Source organism: Prunus mume, linkage group LG5 (genome assembly GCF_029339155.1).
Source record: "Prunus mume cultivar Tortuosa linkage group LG5, ASM2933915v1, whole genome shotgun sequence".
Taxonomy (NCBI): Eukaryota; Viridiplantae; Streptophyta; class Magnoliopsida; order Rosales; family Rosaceae; genus Prunus; species Prunus mume.
This window is the reverse complement of record NC_142702.1, coordinates 27,470,974-27,489,704: the sequence shown is the minus strand read 5'-3', so window position 1 is coordinate 27,489,704 and position 18,731 is coordinate 27,470,974. Positions and strand designations below refer to the sequence as shown.

The following is an 18,731-nucleotide window of genomic DNA, read 5'->3' as shown; positions in this document are numbered from 1 at the left end:
TTTTGTTTTAAAAAAAATATGCGACTATACTCTTTGAAGATAATAAATTTCAAGGGTATAGCCGGTCGGCTATATTGGATATTTTTAAAATTTCTTTGAAAAGTAGTATAGCTGGACGGCTATACTATTAAAATACATTGGGTACTTGGGGGTTGGGCCATGCTAGGTAATTGGAAATTGGCCCACACAAGGTAATTGGGAGTTAGGCCAAGTAAAAGCCAATTGAGCTTCAAATTCAACTTGGGCATTGAGTGTATAATACATAATATTTAATTATCAAAAAGATGGTCTTGGGCCTTGGGGCACTTGGACATTTAAGATTTAAATTAATTATTTAGTTTAGAAATAATATTTTTTTTAATATAATTAATTAATTCGGATTAGTTTAATTAATTTTAGTGGGGGCCTATTTTGTTATTATTTTTATTTCTAATAATAAATAGTACAATATATTGCCGTTTAATAATCGTGTTATACACGTACATGTGTACTTTACAACAATACTTCTATTTTCCGTATACAAGGAAAACGTACAATATACGTATGTGCGGATTTTCCATGTTTAATACACGTGTTTTTACACAATTGTCAACAATACACACTAAATTCACACAATTTTACATATTATTGAATAAAAATAATATATATTGAAATATTATATAGTGGCCAAACTTTATGATCACTCATATGCTTGATAGTAAGGTAAGTTAGCCTAAGATAGACGGGATGATGGGATGTTTATGACTAAACCATTGGTTTCTTGTGATCATCCCCTATTCTGAACTCAGAAGTCTGGTTGACAATTTGGTTCTTTCTGGTTTTGGTGGCTATCGTACAACTTGCTTCTTTACTAGGCATGAGGAGAGTCAAGTCGTCATTAATGGTGATAACCCTCTTCAGTCTCTCACGTGGGGCAATTTTGTAACGGTTCCCGATCCCTTTTTAACTTTGAGTGAGACTCAGACTTTTGGGCTTTATTGACATTTTGGGCTTTGATCAATTTCTTTCTATCTTGATGGCCTTTTAAGCATAGACAAATCTTTTTCACAAATAGAAACAAAAAGAGTGATGGGCTTGGGCTTATGAACATATTCTTTTGAGGAGCAAACCATTTTTGGTATGTTTACCAAAATAGGGTACAAATATTGCCCTCTGGTTTTAATGGGCTTGGGTCAAGTCTATTAAAATTAGACCCTTCAGCTTCTCGTGATGTCAAATTGCACAAAAAGAATATTTTCTAAAGTAACGCGACAAACCGACAAGAGTAACTGTCCTATTCGCCTGCTAAAAGGAAAGAAAAAACTTCCACTTCTTATTTTCGAACTTCTTCTTCCTGAGAAAACTGACACTCAAACTTTCCTCTGCTTCCTAGTACCGTCGTTGTTTTCACATTTCTCAAACCTTTTCCATGGCTCCGAAAAAATCGAAAACCACCAAAGTTTCCACTGGTATTCCTGAATGGATTTCTAAGCAAAATGCGACGAAACATGCCGGTCAGTTTCAATCGGTCTTGGCTCAAGAACGGTCTTCGCGGTGCTTTCTTTCGCCTCCAAGTTCTCTTTCAAAGATCCTCCTCTTCTTCAATCTGATCAAGACTATCAAACTCCTTGGTTGCAGCCATTGCTTTCACAACCGGATCTCTCAGCTCGGCTATCAGTCCACCACCAACTTTGGACTCTTCTTCATCACCAATCGAAATAAGCGCTGGTCAGGCCCTCGATGCCATGGGAATGTCAACTGCCAGTAGCTTTATATCATACTGCATAAGAAGATGGCACCCAAATGCTTCAATAAGAAAAACTTGACCGTCCAAGTACCCCCCAACCCAAGTCATAAAATAAACAATATACAGGTTTTCAACAATCCATCTACTAACTGACTAATGTAAAGCATCAATATGGGGCAGAGCATGCACTCAATCTGCTTCGCTTGAGAGGCACACATGCTGTGGAGGAAGCTTTACAGAAGAATCACAGAGCAGATACAAACACTGCAGTATACGTTTACCAATACAACATTCTTGTGATGTACATTTCTCTACACTATCAACCGGGGCATGAAACTAGTTTAGTTTCAACTTCCATCTGATTCCATTGTCACAAGTACGAGAAGGTATAAAGGCACAGCCGGCCCACATACATCCTAAATGAAGTGATGTTCAATTCTTATTACACCTATATGTGTTTTCTCAGTACGCTTCTGAACTATTGGAATCTAAAACAAATCAAATCCTAAAGCCGTGCATATCCACCATTTGAGTCGTGGATGCCAATTTCAGAAACAGATAGAGAGGGAAACAAAACTGGCTTGCTTGCAGAGCCTTCTCTTCGCTCCCTACGATAAGAGATATTATGGGACTATTTATGGGGATTCCAATGAGAGCACGAAGGTCTTGCACCCGATTCCAAATTTCCCTTCTACGCCATGTTTCCTTTCTTGCTACAATAAGAGCAGCTGCATGGTTATATTTGTATTGTTAACAAAGGGAATAACTTCAATAAAGATAAGAAAGTAAATGCTATAATCATGGCATGTGAATAATGCACAGCATTTTCATTTCATATTTGCTAACTACTATAAACCTGCATTTACAAATTACAATATCTGTTATTGTTACTAAGAAAAAATTTCTAGAGTGTATCAGGGAAATGCAATGATGATTTCTAAGCCGCAGCAGCCTGACAAGGACTCTCTCTATTATTATAATAATAATCATCATTGCATTTCTGATACACCCTAGTCGCTAGTCTACACTAGCCTGCTATCCTGCTTTTAATTTTATTTTATTTACAAAAATCAGATGGCGCTCGCCTCTCCTCTCCTTTTCTTGGCCCCCAATCCCTCACTGAACTTAAAGATCACACCCTAGTTCGTCTGCACTAACTGCAGACACTACATCCAAACTAAGATAACTAAATTAGCAATTTTCTTAAGTAAACTTTATCAACAAGGACAAAAGTGAGATGGAAAAGGACAAGGGAAAAGGGGGGCATAACTGCTGAATTACTTGTCCTTACACAAGAAAAGTTGGCTCAAAATAAAGTAATTCACATATAAAATGGCAAATAACATCATGCAGACGTCTGAATCAAACAAATTGGCAGAGAGAAAAATCTCCTAAAGTATTTCAAATAACGGGTGTGCTCTATATTCAAATATATATATATATATATATAGATTGGGCACGAGCTCCGTGGAAGGAAGAGCGCGGTGGACGCGTCTTTTGAATTTGTAACGTGGCGTGGGGTCCTTTAATCAGAGCCGTTGATGTTAATGACCTTTGGTCAGAATCAGATCGAGGGTGTTGGATGTTTTAATCGTGGTCGGCTTCATGACTTTTGGTACTCGTGGAAAGTGCATGCTGTTCGAGAATTGACACATCAGCAGAGCTGGCTTGGGCTTTACAAATCCACGTAGACAGAGTCAATCCACCTGTATTTTGGATGTAGTGTCTCCGTTAGTGCAGCGAACTAGGGTGTGATTTTTAAGTCCAGTGAGGGATTGGGGGCCAAGAAAAAGGAGGAGAGGGCAGAGCGTCAGTCTTATTTTTGTAAATAAAATAAAATTAAAAGCAGGATGTTAGTGTAGACTAGCGACTAGGGTGTATCAGGGAAATACAATGATGATTTCTAAGCCGCAACAGCCTGACAAGGACTCTCTCTATTATAATAATGTTTCAAGTGTGGCACTTCAGGTAACACTTTGTTATGCATTGTCAATGTTTTGTTAGAATCAAATGCGGAATTCAGTGGATGAGTCTGACCAGGAACAAAAGATCAAGTGAATGTTGTTGGCACTTGTTCAGCCATTTAAGCAAAGTTCCATTAAAACTCAAGTTGGATAATATAAAAAAGTACATCATATTATAGCAGCATCAGTCGTCGATGTGAAATGAACCGGCAACGCGGTCAGCCATTCTTTGACTTTTTTTTTTCTTTCTTTTTGTGATTATCTTCCTCTAAAATTGGAACTTTATAATTTTATAATACACAAACTATAGGCGTTTGGTGTGCATAAAGAAACACATGTGAAATGAATTCAAATATCCTTCTCAGGGGAAGATTTCTATCTCAAGTTCGGTAACACTGAGAAAGGACTATAAATATCGTTTTATTTGTTTTCTTGTGTTTGGTTTGTGCAGGAAATGAAAACATAATGTGTATTGATTTTCAATTATACCCTAAATTAGAAATATGCAAAAGGTAACATAATGGTATGGCTTGTTCTTAATCTGCCTATAACACCTTGCAGGCCCTACAACAATAACAGAGCATCCAAAAAATCATCATAAAAACATGATTATATCAAACTTACAGACAATAATGAATTCACTTTGCCAAATTCAACAATTGAAATTAGAATCTGAATAAAATATATATCAAACTTATACAACATTGACAACGACATTTGCTAAGATTGCCACAACAATTGGCTTGGGCCAAAAAAAGGTTCCAAAATAAACAACTCACAAAAACAATTGGGTCTTAAAATTACATTTGTGCAACGGTTAAGATGTCCTCAACGTTTAAATTCCAATACCAACGTTAGAAAATAAATCGATAACATACAAGCAAATCCCATTTCTGTATCAAAAATAGCTTGGATAAAAAACACAGAAACGATTCTTTTGACAACGAAATTCATCTCGCGCCAATAAAACGGTAAACGCAATCAGATCTTTAAACAAAAAATTAGATAGATACATGTATAATACATCAATGGGCGAAGAACGAAGAAATAAATGAGGGAAAAATAAGATGAATGCAAGAGAGAGTCACTCACTCCTCCCCATGGCGAGCTCCTGATTCTCCTCCTCCTGTTTGCGCTTCCGGTAAGAAACCCACGCCAGAACCCTATTGCGGGCTTTTTGTACTCGGTGCTCCATACATTTCAGTTCGGGTCGACCCAGGTTCAATTTTTTTTTTTCCTTCACGTCGGGCTGTCTACTCATCTGGCGTGCTGGCTGGCTTGGCTTTGCGACACGTGTCAACTAAATCAGACGTGGGGAAATCAGACCATTTTACGGTATTTGCATTTCCTCACTGCTCTCTGTGGACTGTTCAATCAGAAGCCAGAGGTTTCCAGAAGAAAGAGACCATCAAACAACGGAGATGAAAATCCACCACGTTGCTTGCTTAGAGGACAACTACGCATACCTGTGAGCCAAAATCCCTCTTTTCATCTCAATTTCTGATTATCGTTTTTATCAGGGTCTTTCTACTTTCTAGCATAATTAATTTAATTGTAAAATTGTAATTGTTAATGGTGATTATGGCTTGCTGGGTTTGGATTAACAGAATCATTGACGAGAGTACCAAAGAAGCTGCAGCTGTGGATCCAGTTGAGCCTGAAAAGGTTCTTAAAGCAGCTCAAGAACATGCGTTGATATCAAGCTCGTCCTCACCACTCACCACCACTGGTGTGTAAATGTTTGCACGTTTTCATCAAATTTACCATTCAATCACTTATATTCACACCCGTGTGCTTTATTTCTGCATACCCATTACTCATATTCAACTGCAACATAACATGTCACTGCAAAATTATTATATGTATTATATTTGTTTTGGATATAAGTGCCAGCAAATAGGTACTTGGGGTTCATATCTTACTTGGGTAATAATCTGACAGGCCAAGATTGTATTGAGCATCTTAGTTTGGGTAAATGTAAAGATTAGACTTATGGGTTAGTTGCCTCTGTTTTAAGTGTTTTTGCTGCTGCATTGATGTGGTAGGGATCACGCTGGTGGAAATGAGAAGATAAAGCAGCTGGTGCCGGGGATTAAGGTATATGGTGGTTCTATTGATAATGTAAAGGGCTGCACTGATAAGGTGGACAACGGTGATAAGATTTCTCTCGGGGCTGATGTTCATATATTGTCTCTTCACACACCTTGGTATGCATCTTCCTTGCAGATTTGTCTTTCATTAATGTGTAATGTTCTTAAGTCTGCTATACGACTGATATTTTTTTAGTCTCTTTGGAGTTTGGACTAATCCGTTACCTCTTTTTGGACTGTAAAGAGCAACAACAGCATATTATTGCCTTTCTGGCACACAAATGTTCTCAAGTTTTTCTTTTGTTTGGGATTAAATGCATCATAGTTCTTTAACAAAAGATATCCTTGATCCTTTATAGCATGATATGATAGAGAATTTGAATCTAAACCTGGCAAGAAAAAGAGGGCTATAGGACCGTGATCATTAGATTAGGTATTGCTTCCATGCTATCTTAGCTTAGATGATTTAACTTTATGTATGTCTTTCCTTTTTATGTTTTTAATTATATTCTTCTCCTGAACTTGCTCTCACCAGCCACACTAAAGGTCACATAAGCTATTATGTGACTAACAAAGAGGGAGATGACCCAGCTGTTTTCACTGGAGACACACTGGTAAGTTGAGTGAAGGAGCTTTACTTTCTTTGAAATCTGAAATCAGTGACAGATGTCATGAAAGGCCTCTTAGGGTACCTGGTTTCCGTAGTCTTAAGTTTATTTGAATGTGTTGTGCTGGAGACATGGGTTATTGTCTTGCAGGATGAAGTCGATGTCACATCTGTCCCCCTATGTAGTAATGCCAAATACTTAGAAGTTTGGAATACCGAAACCTTTTTTATGTTCTTAGGAACATTTAGGCTGTAATAGGGTGGTTCTCTGAATCTCTTTTAATTTACTAGATTTATGTCTATTTATAAGGATGCAAGCAGTTAACTGTGGTTCCTGCTCTATATGTAGTTTATTGCGGGTTGTGGTAAATTTTTCGAAGGAACAGCAGAACAGATGCATCAGTCGCTATGTGTGACTTTGGGTTCATTGCAAAGCCAACACGAGTTTACTGTGGCCATGAGGTAAAAGAAGATTCTGGATTTCTTTGTGTCTTGAAATTTTACTCAATGACGGGACATTATTAATTGATGATGTTTACAGGCCCCAAAGTTTGATGTACTTAAACAATGCAATCTATTTCCTTCTCCTGATCAAGGATGAATTGGGTTGTTTATTTTCCAATTTAGTTCCAATGATTATCATAGTTTATAACTGTCATATTCATTCAATTGTTGTTGTATATGCTGTATGTCTTTCAGTCCGTAAGGCAAAGGTAATGATTTGATTGGTATTGCTCCAGTACACAGTGAAGAACTTGCAATTTGCTCTGACAGTTGAACCAGACAATGAGAAAATAAAGCAGAAGTTATCATGGGCACAGAAGCAGCGGGAAACAGGCCTCCCCACAGTTCCTTCAACCATTGAGGAAGAGATGGAGATGAACCCTTTTATGCGGGCTGATCTACCAGAGCTTCAGGTTTGCGTATTCTCCTATAAGTTGATAACCATATCATGGTTTTCAATTGAGAAAAAAGTAGTAAGTGAATATTTGGAAACTGATGTAGCACAGTTTGTTACTAAATTTGAATTGAAATGATTAAGAAGTTGGTATTGTATTGTTCCATGTTTATACAACTTTCGGTTTTTGCCAACTCTAGCATGACCAACTGCAGCATGCTCGCTTTCAATAGCCAACTCGCGCCATGTTTATACAATTTCTTTGGTTTCAGACAGAGAGTTAACTTGACAAGTATTCTTTTATAACCTCAGTGAGGAACAGCGCAAATAAGATTTTCTATTTGAATGGATAAAATTTAGAAGAAGACCAAGGGCAGTGAAGAGCTTATTAGCAACATCTTTATGGCAAAGTGCCTCGGAAAAACTGCACTTTCTAGAGTTTACAATAATTATCTCTTAAAATTTGACTTTGTCAAAGTCAGTAAACTTTCTTGAGCTTTCTAATTTCTTCTAGATTTTTCTATATTATTCAAGTGTGTATTAAATTTAACAAAAATGAAAAAAATAGACCAACTTTTTCCTGTACTACAGACATATTTAATCAATGAGGACAAGTTGATTTTTGGGTGTAACTGGGGAATTTACCAACCCCAATTTGAGGCCTTTTGGGGTTTGGTTACAATTTCTTTGGTTTCAGACAAAGAATTAGCTTGACAAGTATTCTTTTATAACCTCAGTGAGGAACAACGCAAAGAAGATATTCTATTTGAATGGATAAAAGTTAGAAGAAGACCAAGGGCAGTGAAGAGCTTATTAGCAACATCTTTGTAGCAAAGTGCCTCAGAAAAACTTCACAACCAACCACCCAAAGAAATAATACTGCAGAGTATATAAATCTAAACCCGCCTTCACAACTCTCTCTCTCTCTCTCTACACATTTTTCTAATTTCACTCTCAAAAAAAGGAAAGCTTTTTATTATTTATACAAAGTTCAGTGGAAAATCAAGGCTCACTCACTCTCTGTTGAAACTAATATGACAATTTTAAATGATACATGAAACAGATCGAATGATTTCCATTAAAAATTTCTATAGTGCCTAATTAGAACGACCAACTATTAAATGCTAGAACATTATTGTTCCCTACGCTATTCCAAAATGCGCATCCGAAGCGACTTGCGTCCACGCAAAATCGGCATGTACCAGCTGAAGGGCAAAATGGTCCTGAGCAATTTTGAAATAAAAAAATTTAAAATGCGATTTTTTTTAAAATGAACAAAAATGCGAGAAAACATATATATTCCTATCTGTGCAAATAAAATTTTGTTATTTTCTGTTATGCCGTCTTGGTATATATAATATATATATAGTGCTTGGGGTGAATAGTGTGTTTTGGTTGAAGAGAGAGAGAGAAAGGGGGTGAGAGGGTGATGACCGATGAGTGTACGTGGGTTTATATGTAAGTGGTGACTGGGTCTCTCTCATTTCTCAGAAGATGATGGAGTGAGATGGAAGAGGACAAGGGAAAAGGGGGGCATAACTGCTGAATTACTTGTCCTTACACAAGAAAAGTTGGCTCAAAGTAAAGTAATCACATATAAAAGTTGGCTCAAAGTAACTTCATCATGCAGACGTCTGTTTCAAACAAATTGGCAGAGAGAAAAATCTCCCAAAGTATTTCAAATAACGGGTGTGCTCTATATTCAAATATATATATATATATATATAGATTGGGCACGAGCTCCGTGGAAGGAAGAGCGCGTGTGGACGCGCCTTTGAATTTGTAACCTGGCATGGGGTCCTTTAATCAGAGCCGTTGATGTTCATGACCTTTGGTCAGACTCAGATCGAGGGTGTTGGATGTTTTAATCGTGGTCGGCTTCATGACCTTTGGTACTCATGGAAAGTGCATGCTGTTCGAGAATTGACACATCAACAGAGCTGGCTTGGGCTTTACAAATCCACGTAGACAGAGTCAATCCACCTGTATTTTGGATGTAGTGTCTCCAGTTAGTGCAGATGAACTAGGGTGTGATCTTTAAGTTCAGTGAGGGATTGAGGGCCAAGAAAAAGGAGAAGAGGGCGGAGCGCCAGTCTTATTTTTGTAAATAAAATAAAATTAAAAGCAGGATAGCAGGCTAGTGTAGACTAACGACTAGGGTGTATCAGGGAAATGATGATTTCTAAGCCCTGACAAGGTGGTGCTCTCCTCCCACTACTCCGACATGGACTCTCTCTGTCTCTGTCTCTCTATCTGTCTCTCTCTCTGTCTCTCTCTCTCTCTCTCTCTATATATATATATATATTATTATAATAATAATATTCGTAGAAAATATCATTAGGTACTTTACATCAATATTGGGATTTTTGACCAAAAAGGCCCGGGGACCCTTTGTTTTTTGGTCATGTTCGTTTAGAAATTGATAACAAAAGTTTTGTCTTCTCTCTCTAAAACTTCTTTTCTTTATGAAACAAAGAATAAAAGAAAAAGAAAGAAGAAAAAAAAAAACAAGGCACAGCTGAGAGGGGCACGTGACGACTCTCTTATATAATACATCTACAGTATACAGTCTTTTCAAGCACGCATCCCAACGTCAAAATGTCTTCCTTCATTAGACGAATTCTCCGAAAGCCAAATTCACTAACAGGCGCTTTTCAGAGTTTCAACGATCATCCTGCAAGCGAGAGACAGAAAGGGAGAGAGGGTGATGACTGATGAGTTTACAAATTACAATATCTGTTATTGTTACTAAGAAAAAAGATAGCGTGAACACTTGCCTGCATGCTATGAATCTGCCATGGCAACCTGCAGCCTCACGCAAAGCCCCAACACATATGTCAACATCTCTTTCACAATTGTATTGCTCTGCCACTCCGCCACCATTTTTGCCACAAACAAGTGTTCCATGAGCCCGAGTCAAAGAGAATATTTTCTTTTTATGACTAATACCTTATGCCTACATAAAAAGAAAACGAAAAAAATAGACCGACTTTTTCCTGTACTACAGACATATTTAATCAATGAGGACAAGTTGATTTTTGGGTGTAATCTGGGGAATTTACCAACCCCAATTTGAGGCCTTTTGGGGTTTGGTTACAATTTCTTTGGTTTCAGACACAGAGTTAACTTGAGAAGTATTCTTTTATAACCTTAGTGAGGAACAACGCAAAGAAGATTTTTTTAAAAATGAACAAAAATGCAAGAAAACATATATATTCCTATCCGTGCAAATAAAATTTTGTTATTTTCTGTTATGCCGTCTTGGTATATATAATATATATATATATATATAGTGCTTGGGGTGAATAGTGTGTTTTGGTTGAAGAGAGAGAGAGAAAGGGGGAGAGAGGGTGATGACTGATGAGTGTACGTGGGTTTATATGTAAGTGGTGACTCTGGGTCTCTCTCATTTCTCAGAAGATGATGGAGTGAGATGGAAGAGGACAAGGGAAAAGGGGGGCATAACTGCTGAATTACTTGTCCTTACACAAGAAAAGTTGGCTCAAAGTAAAATAATCATATATAGAGGTTGGCTCAAAGTAACTTCATCATGCAGACGTCTGTTTCAAACAAATTGGCAGAGAGAAAAATCTCTGCCAATTGTATTTGTGGATCAACAAAATAAAATAAAAGATCAAAAGTTGCACAATTTTTGCGTCCGTATTAGTCTGTACATGTAGGTGGGTAGAGTAGGGGACCACTCCCAAACTTTCTTCCTCCCTCTCCTGCTTCAACGACTTGCTCTCCCCCACAAAACTCCAAACGTCATCATTGAGATTTTTGCTTTTTGATTTGGGCAAAACAAAATATTTGATGTGTGCCCTTGAGAAAGGGCACCACTCCTAAACGCTTTCTTCCTCCTTTCTGCTTCAACGACTTGCTCCCTCCCTCACCCCCATGTTTTGTCACAGATAGAAAGGTCCCTTTTGGCTTGGGCTGGTCTGCATGTCCTCCTCTTGTATAAGAAATCACTATAATTTCACTGCACATGAAATGAAACGGATATCAAAAGTTGGAGTTGGGCATTAGATCACCGACATGCATTTGAAAAGGTGGAGCATATGATACGAGTTTGAAATACATTTTTTGACCCTTTTATTATATGTCACATATATGATGTGAGTTTGAAGTACTTTTTTTTTTGGATGTAGTGTCTCCAGTTAGTGCAGACGAACTAGGGTGATCTTTAAGTTCAGTGAGGGATTGGGGGCCAAGAAAAAGGAGGAGTGGGCAGAGTGCCAGTCTTATTTTTGTAAATAAAATAAAATTAAAAGTAGGTTAGTAGGTTAGTGTAGAGAAATGATGATTTCTAAGCCCTGACAAGGTGGTGTTCTCCTTCCACTACTCCGACATGGACTCTCTCTGTCTCTCTGTCTCTCTGTCTCTATTATTATAATAATAATATTCGTAGAAAATATCATTAGGGACTTTACATCAATATTGGGATTTTTGACCAAAAAGGCCCGGGGACCCTTTGTCTTTTGGTCATGTTCGTTTAGAAATTGATAACAAAAGTTTTGTCTTCTCTCTCTAAAACTTCTAACGAATAAAAGAAAAAGAAAGAAGAAAAAAAAACAAGGCACAGCACGTGACCACCCTCTTTTATATATATATATATATATATATATGTATATATATATACATATAATATTTTACATTTTACATCTACAGTAGTACAGTACAGTCTTTCATGCATCCCAACGCCAAATGGCCTCATTCATCAGGAGATTTCTTCTTACAAAATCATTAATTAAATGAGGATAATATGATAAATTCAAAAATTTTAAAAATGTCATTAGTTAATTCAAATATTAAAAAATAAAATTATTAATTAAATAAGGATAATATAATAAATTCATTTTTTTTCATATTAAAAAATTTTAAAATTAAAATTAAAAACAAAATCAGAGAATAGATTATAAAATATAACTACCAATATTATTATTTTTTAATTTTAAAAATAAAATAAAACCAATTAGTACATGCTTTAAGTGTATGAAAATATAAAATATAACCCAAATATAAACACGTGCCCAACCACTCCGCCTCCACACCAAATATTTTGCACAGATATATTTATATATATAGTGTACAGTAACAAGTCTTCTCATAGGTGCTTTATCACACAACCCGAGATGTCGTCTTTTTAGGGTTATATTTCATAGCTGGTCCAGCTGGTCCTCCAGCTTGTTCACCTTCTGCTTCAGAGACTCCTCCAGCTTGTTCATCTCTTGCATCTCGATGCCGTTCGCCTTCAGAGACTCCTCCAGCTTGTTCACCTTCTGAAGGCGAACGGCATCGAGATGCAAGAGATGAAAATGGCAAGCGCCCAAGATACTTTGAAGACGCAAGCTGTATGTTTTTCTTTTTCTTTTTTTCTTTTTTTCTTTTTTATATTTTATTTTGGTTGATACTTCCTTTTTTTAGGCGATGGAGATAATGGTTCAGAGGTTTAAAGCGATGGAGGAGGATCTACTGCAATTGAAGAAGCAGGTGGCCAAGACGGAGGAGAAGAAAACCGGCAAAAAGTGATTAGTTAGGGTTTAGATTCGATTTAGGATTTATATGGACTGAGGAGCAAGATCCTTTTTGTGTAATGCTATGGACTATTTTTTCAATTAAGTAATAGCCACTTGGATATTTTGATTGGTTTGGTGTTCTGCAAATGTTTGATTCATCAGTTTTATGTGGGTTTTTCGGGGCAACGTTGTGCAGTTTTATGCAGTTTTGTGCAGTTTTGTGCATTTTCGTGCAGGAAATTGCAGATCGGAGCAACGTTCGGAGCTTCTGGGCTGCTACACCCGCGGCGACAAATTACCAGAGAAGTTATTCACCGAGCCCAGCAGTCAGCGGTGAGGTCATGAAGAGGAGTGTGGTTTCCAAAAAGGGTCCATGCTGGTCGGCGCTAAAGCTCACTGGGATGGCGACGTGGGGTAAGCGCCGGATGAGCCTTCACCGAGCTCTGGCACTGACGAACAAGAAGAGAAGGGGAAGGAGCTAACAGAGCTAGAGGACAATGGTGATGGTTTCTATGTGGGTGATGAGGAGGAAAAATATGGTGAGAAAGCAATAACTGTGATAGAGGAAGATGATGATATTCAAGAAGAAGATGTGAAAACAGAGGACGAGGCTCCTCCTGTTGTGCCCTGGAAGATGAACCTTAGGAGTAAGAAGAGGAAGCGCCAAGATCACCATAGAAAGCCCAAGAAAACCACAAAGAAATCAAAATCTATAGCAAAACGTCAGAAGCAGAACCAAGTGGTAGCAGTACCCCGATCGGAGTAACAAGAAATTGGTAAAACACACAGTGGCAAGATGGTCTGCAGGGAGGTGAGGACTCTGTTCTTAATTAGTTATAACTGTTAGTTATTTTGATCTGCGTTAAGAAGTAGGGTTCATGTTTTGATTTGGGTTTAAGGTACAAGGCTGCAGAGGAAAGCGTGACGAAGGCCAAGGGTGCTAAATTCGGGACCCCAATACTGAGGCCAGCGCTGAGGTCTGAGGCAAGGAAGCTGATTGGGGATACGGGTTTGTTGGACCATTTGCTCAAACACATGGCGGCCAAGGTGGCGCCAGGTGGAGCCCAGAGGTTTAGGCGGCGGCACAATGCTGATGGAGCCATGGAGTATTGGCTGGAGAGTGCTGATCTGTTTAATATCAGAAAGCGAGCTGATGGAGCCATGGGGTATCTAGCTCTCTGCTTTTCTTCTTTTTCTTTTGGCAAATTAATCTAGCTCTCTGTTTAAGCTGGTTGTTGTATATTTCTTGGTGGATATACAGGGTGCTTCTTCATGTGTCCAAGAATAAAGAGGATAATCTAGCTCTAGTGACCACGTCAAATTCCTGTTTGACAAGTCTTGACTGGGAACATGATGGTTCATTAATCCACCAAAAGGTGAACCTTTCAATTTGGACATTTCATTTTAATTTGTTTATATTGATTATGGCTGCTTTAATTAACTGCTACTAATTGTTCGATTCGATGGGGTTTTGCAGGAGTATGCATGCAGTGCTGCTAACAATGGAGCAAAATAAGATTAGAGAAAAACTTAGGGAAATGTCTCAATTTCTGTCTGTAATGGAGGTACACCAGATGAAGATATTAATTAATTATCCCCTTGTATCTTAATTGCACACACTTAATGTGATCTAAACATATAATTAATCACTTTTGTACTGCGGCCAGTATATTGGTCACTTTCAATTATTTATCAACTTTGGCTGCTTTAAATATAATATTATGTTCAAAAAGTTTGGACCTTTTAATTTTTATTAATTTGTTTCATGGTTCAACTTGATTATGGCTGCTTTAAATAATATTAAGTGCTACGTACTAATTGTCGTTTGTTGGGATTTTGCAGGAGGAGCATGCAGAGCAAATCGTTAAGAAAACTAAGATGGAAGAACAACTAATGGATGTTTCTCAATCTTTATCTGAAATGAAGGTAGGATGATATAAATTGGCCCCCTGGTTATCTTAATTTTATATGTCTTAAGTTCATTGAATGTGATATGAATATATAATTAAGAATCACTTCTTACTGCCTTCCAGTATAATGATCACTTTCATGTCCAATTATTCATTAATTTACACAATAAAATTGGTCTGTTTCATGTTAATTTAGTATGTAGTAGAAGCATGTATGCATGTTATAGCATTTGATGGATATGGAGGTTAAAATATCAATGCAGGAACAAATTGGGCAGGGAAGAACCACTTAAGTATCTCCGATGCACCACCGCCATCAGACACTGGTCAAAGAGCAGTGACAAAATCAAAGGGTGGGGAGCAAGAAGAAGAAGAAGATAAGCTTGGAGGAGGAGACAATAATGCAGCCAGCAGCCAGCAGCCAGCAGCCACAGCAACTCACGAGGACAAGGCAACCAAAATACAGAGACTGAGGAGTGGTTTCAGGATATGCAGGCCACAAGGGTCCTTTCTGTGGCCAAACATGGGCATCTCTAACCCCCCTCAGCCACCCACCTCATCATACCTATACCTCCTTAGCCTCAGCCTGGATCTCCTGTCAAGCCTGTAGCCTAGCTATAAACCCTCTGCCTCTCCTCCTATTTTTGTTCCACCTGGTCCCCCCTCCAAGTCCAAGAGAAGTGTCACCGTCACCAACACCCTCCTCATCAACCTTAATGAGCTCCCCAACCCTAACCCTAGTATAACCTCCAAAACGCCTCTGAAACTAGCACTGCATTGTCTAGGACCCTCACCTACCAGAGAAGACACCATCATCAGCAATATCCACGTGTGAGGTAGGATGATATAAATTTGCTGCTTTAAATATAATATTATGATAAAAAAGTTTGGACCTTTTAATTTGTATTAACTTGTTTCATGGTTCAACTTGATTATGGTTGCTTTAAATAATATTTAGTGTGTCGTTTGTTGGGATTTTGCAGGAGGAGCATGAAGAGCAAATCGTTAAGAAAACTAAGATGGAAGAACAACTAATGGTTGTTTCTCAATCTTTGTCTGAAATGTAGGTAGGATGATAAATATTGGCCCCCTAGTTATCTTAATTTGATATGTCTTAAGTTCATTAAATGTGATATGAATATATAATTAATCACTTCTTGCTGCCTTCCAGTATAATGATCACTTTCATGTCCAATTATTCATTAATTTACACAATAAAATTGGTCTCTTTCATGTTAATTTAGTATGTAGTAGAAGCATGTATGCATGGTATATCATTTATTGTCGCACTTGATTGTGGCTGCTTTAATTAACTGCTACTAATTGTTTGATTTGATGGGGTTTTGCAGGAGTATGCAGTGCTGCTAACAATGGAGCAAGATAATATTAGAGAACAACCTAGGGAACTGTTTCAATTTCTGTCTGTAACGGAGGTACACCATTAATTATCCCCCTTATATCTTCATTTGATTTGTCTTAATTGCACACTTAATGTGATCTAAACATATAATTAATTACTTTTTTTACTGCTTCCACTATATTGGTCACTTTCAATTATTCATTTACCCAAAAGAAAAATGACCACTTGTATATTAGTGCAGGAACAACTTGGAATTCTGAAACCAGTAAGTATCTCAGAAGCACTAGAAGCACCACCGCCATCAGATATTGATCAAAGAGAAGAGACAAACTCAAAGGGTGGGGAGCAAGAAGAAGAAGATAAGTTAATGTTTTCCTTTGAACTGTTTTAACTACATCAGGTTGTGGTGGGGAGTTTTCTACCAGGTCACCAGCATGGGCATCTCTACCCCACCCTCAGCCACCCACCTCATCCCTATACCTCCTTAGCCTCAGCCTGGGTCTCCTGTGCAATGTGAGCTATAAACCCTCTGCCTCTCCTCCTATTTTTCTTCCACCTGGGCCCCCCTCCAAGTCCAAGAGAAGTGCCACCGTCACCAACACCCTCCTCATCAACCTTAATGAGCTCCCCAACCCTAACCCTAGTATAACCTCCAAAACGCCTCTGAAACTAGCACTGCATTGTCTAACACCCTTCATCCACTTGGAATTGGTGCTGCAACATTGCCCGACATCTAGAAAGCTTTCCCATGATTATTGTTTCTTTGTTTGTTGTAGTGTTTTTCAAGGATGGGGTTATGAGATTTTTTTTTTCTTTGAGGAAGGGATATTCTATTGTTAAATTCCATAGATTTAATGGTCTATTTGTTATGGTTTTTTTTTCAATTTATTTATTTGTTCATTTTAAATAATCAAATTGCTTTGATTTTATTTCTTGATCAAATACAATATAAAGTTGATGATATTATCGAAAGATATAACGGGGATAGAAACGTAATTTTATCGTCTATTTTTGTGCAAAGAAGAAAAGGCGGGGTTGTGGGGGTGTGTTGCCACTAAGCGTCCAAACTGCCACTTTCCTAATAGTGGCACAAAAGTTCCAGTGTTTCTTATTTACAATTACAGGATCAATTCACAAGGATATCATTAAATCAGGCTCCTTTAATTTCATCATCTTTGAGGCTTGACGGTCCCACTCAATCCTAATCCTAATTAAGTTGATCATCTAACGGCTGACCTTAATTCATTGGTAACACTAGCATCCTTGAGATGAGCCATGCAAACCCAAGTATATTTATATGCTACACATCAAAAACTCAAATTCAAAATATCCTTCTCAAGAATTTCATTTTTGCAAGAAACCCAGATGAGAACATCGATGGAAAAGTATATGTTGTGGAGAATTTGGAGTGAAGAAAATTACTGATCAGACTTTGTTCAAAAATGGAGAGGCCAAATGCATAGATGGGTTAACAAGCTTAGACCCAACTTGAAGACGTAAGCCCTCATAATTTATGTTAGCAAACACTAATTGTTATTTATTTGTTTACATGCAACGTGCAGTTTTGGTTTTTATTTTATTTTATTTTAGCATGTTTTCTTTGTTGGTTCTTGGTGGGTTTTGGACAATTTTTTTTGTTGTGTTTCTGTAACATTCCTGCTTAAGATTGATGCTAACGATACGAAAAATGTGAACTTCACTACAAAGTGGAAGCAAGTTTTCAGCAGAGGAAGAGAGGATGGTGATACAACTGCAAGCACAATTCGGGAACAAGTGGACGAAAATCGCAACGTAGTTGCCAGGGAGAACAGACAACGATGTGAAAAATTTCTGGAGCACGAGACGGAAGCGGTTCGAGAGGATTTTGCAGAAATCAACATCATTAGAGTCCCAGAACAACAAGGGAAGAGCCCTCTAGTCCATCATGAATTACCAGAGGTTAAGGTAGCAATTAATGCTGTCAAACTTTGTAGACAGATTGTTTATCGAGTGTGTTCCATTTACAATTTTTTGATTTTCAGGTTCCTCCTGATCCATGCAGTTCTGCTATTGAGGAGGGCACAGCATGCTGCAACTATGAAACCCACAATTGCTTTTCAAATTCTCAAGAGTTCAGAATGGTGCCCCTGCCAGATTTGGTAAAACCGAACCTGCAAAATGCGGAAGCAGAGCAGCCAATACTTGAGGCCACGCCCCTTAATATGATCTCGCCGATTGATTCCCCACCACACTACTCTGTCTCAGCTCCCTCAGCCCAACTGGACCTTCCATTTTTGTCAGAATGCAAGGAACTTGACCAGGACCTTATGGCTCCCGACTCGTTGGACATGTTTGGGCAGGAGGAGAATGCTGCAAGTACCAAGCTAGGAGAAGTAAAAGACCTTTCGATCCCCAACATTGTTTTCGATGATTTCCCACCCGAGATGATCTTGAAACACTTAAAAGCTCGTCGGAGTTACAAGTTCTTGGGAGCTTGTCTTGTGTAACTACTACTATTTGGTATGTTGGTGACTTTGCTTTAAGAAAGGGAACTATTGCTGATTTACTGGGACACAAATACCCAACAGACATGCAGATCCTTTTTCTTCAATAAATATATATTTTTTTTTAATTGTTGAATATCCAAAAAGTTACTTCTTTGTACAATGTGCTAGTCG

The 18,731-nt window shown here is 38.0% G+C and overlaps 1 protein-coding gene and 2 pseudogenes across 2 annotated transcripts; all 3 read left to right on the top strand.

The window, feature by feature from the left end:
• Positions 1-5,049: 5,049 nt before the first annotated feature.
• Positions 5,050-7,462, top strand: LOC103344041 (hydroxyacylglutathione hydrolase cytoplasmic-like; annotated as a pseudogene). Its single transcript, XR_016127533.1, has 6 exons — positions 5,050-5,158; positions 5,298-5,419; positions 5,736-5,897; positions 6,316-6,394; positions 6,737-6,849; positions 7,128-7,462. The product of XR_016127533.1 is annotated as a hydroxyacylglutathione hydrolase cytoplasmic-like (transcript).
• Positions 7,463-12,410: 4,948 nt separating this feature from the next.
• Positions 12,411-14,731, top strand: LOC148917479 (uncharacterized; annotated as a pseudogene).
• On the top strand, positions 14,364-18,678 carry LOC148917478 (uncharacterized). Its single transcript, XM_089052451.1, has 6 exons — positions 14,364-14,369; positions 14,647-14,730; positions 16,064-16,147; positions 16,475-16,573; positions 17,665-18,018; positions 18,096-18,678. Exons 1-6 carry the CDS (start codon positions 14,364-14,366, stop codon positions 18,558-18,560), a joined length of 1,092 nt encoding a protein of 363 aa, XP_088908577.1. The 3' UTR covers positions 18,561-18,678.
• The last annotated feature ends 53 nt before the right edge of the window (positions 18,679-18,731 follow it).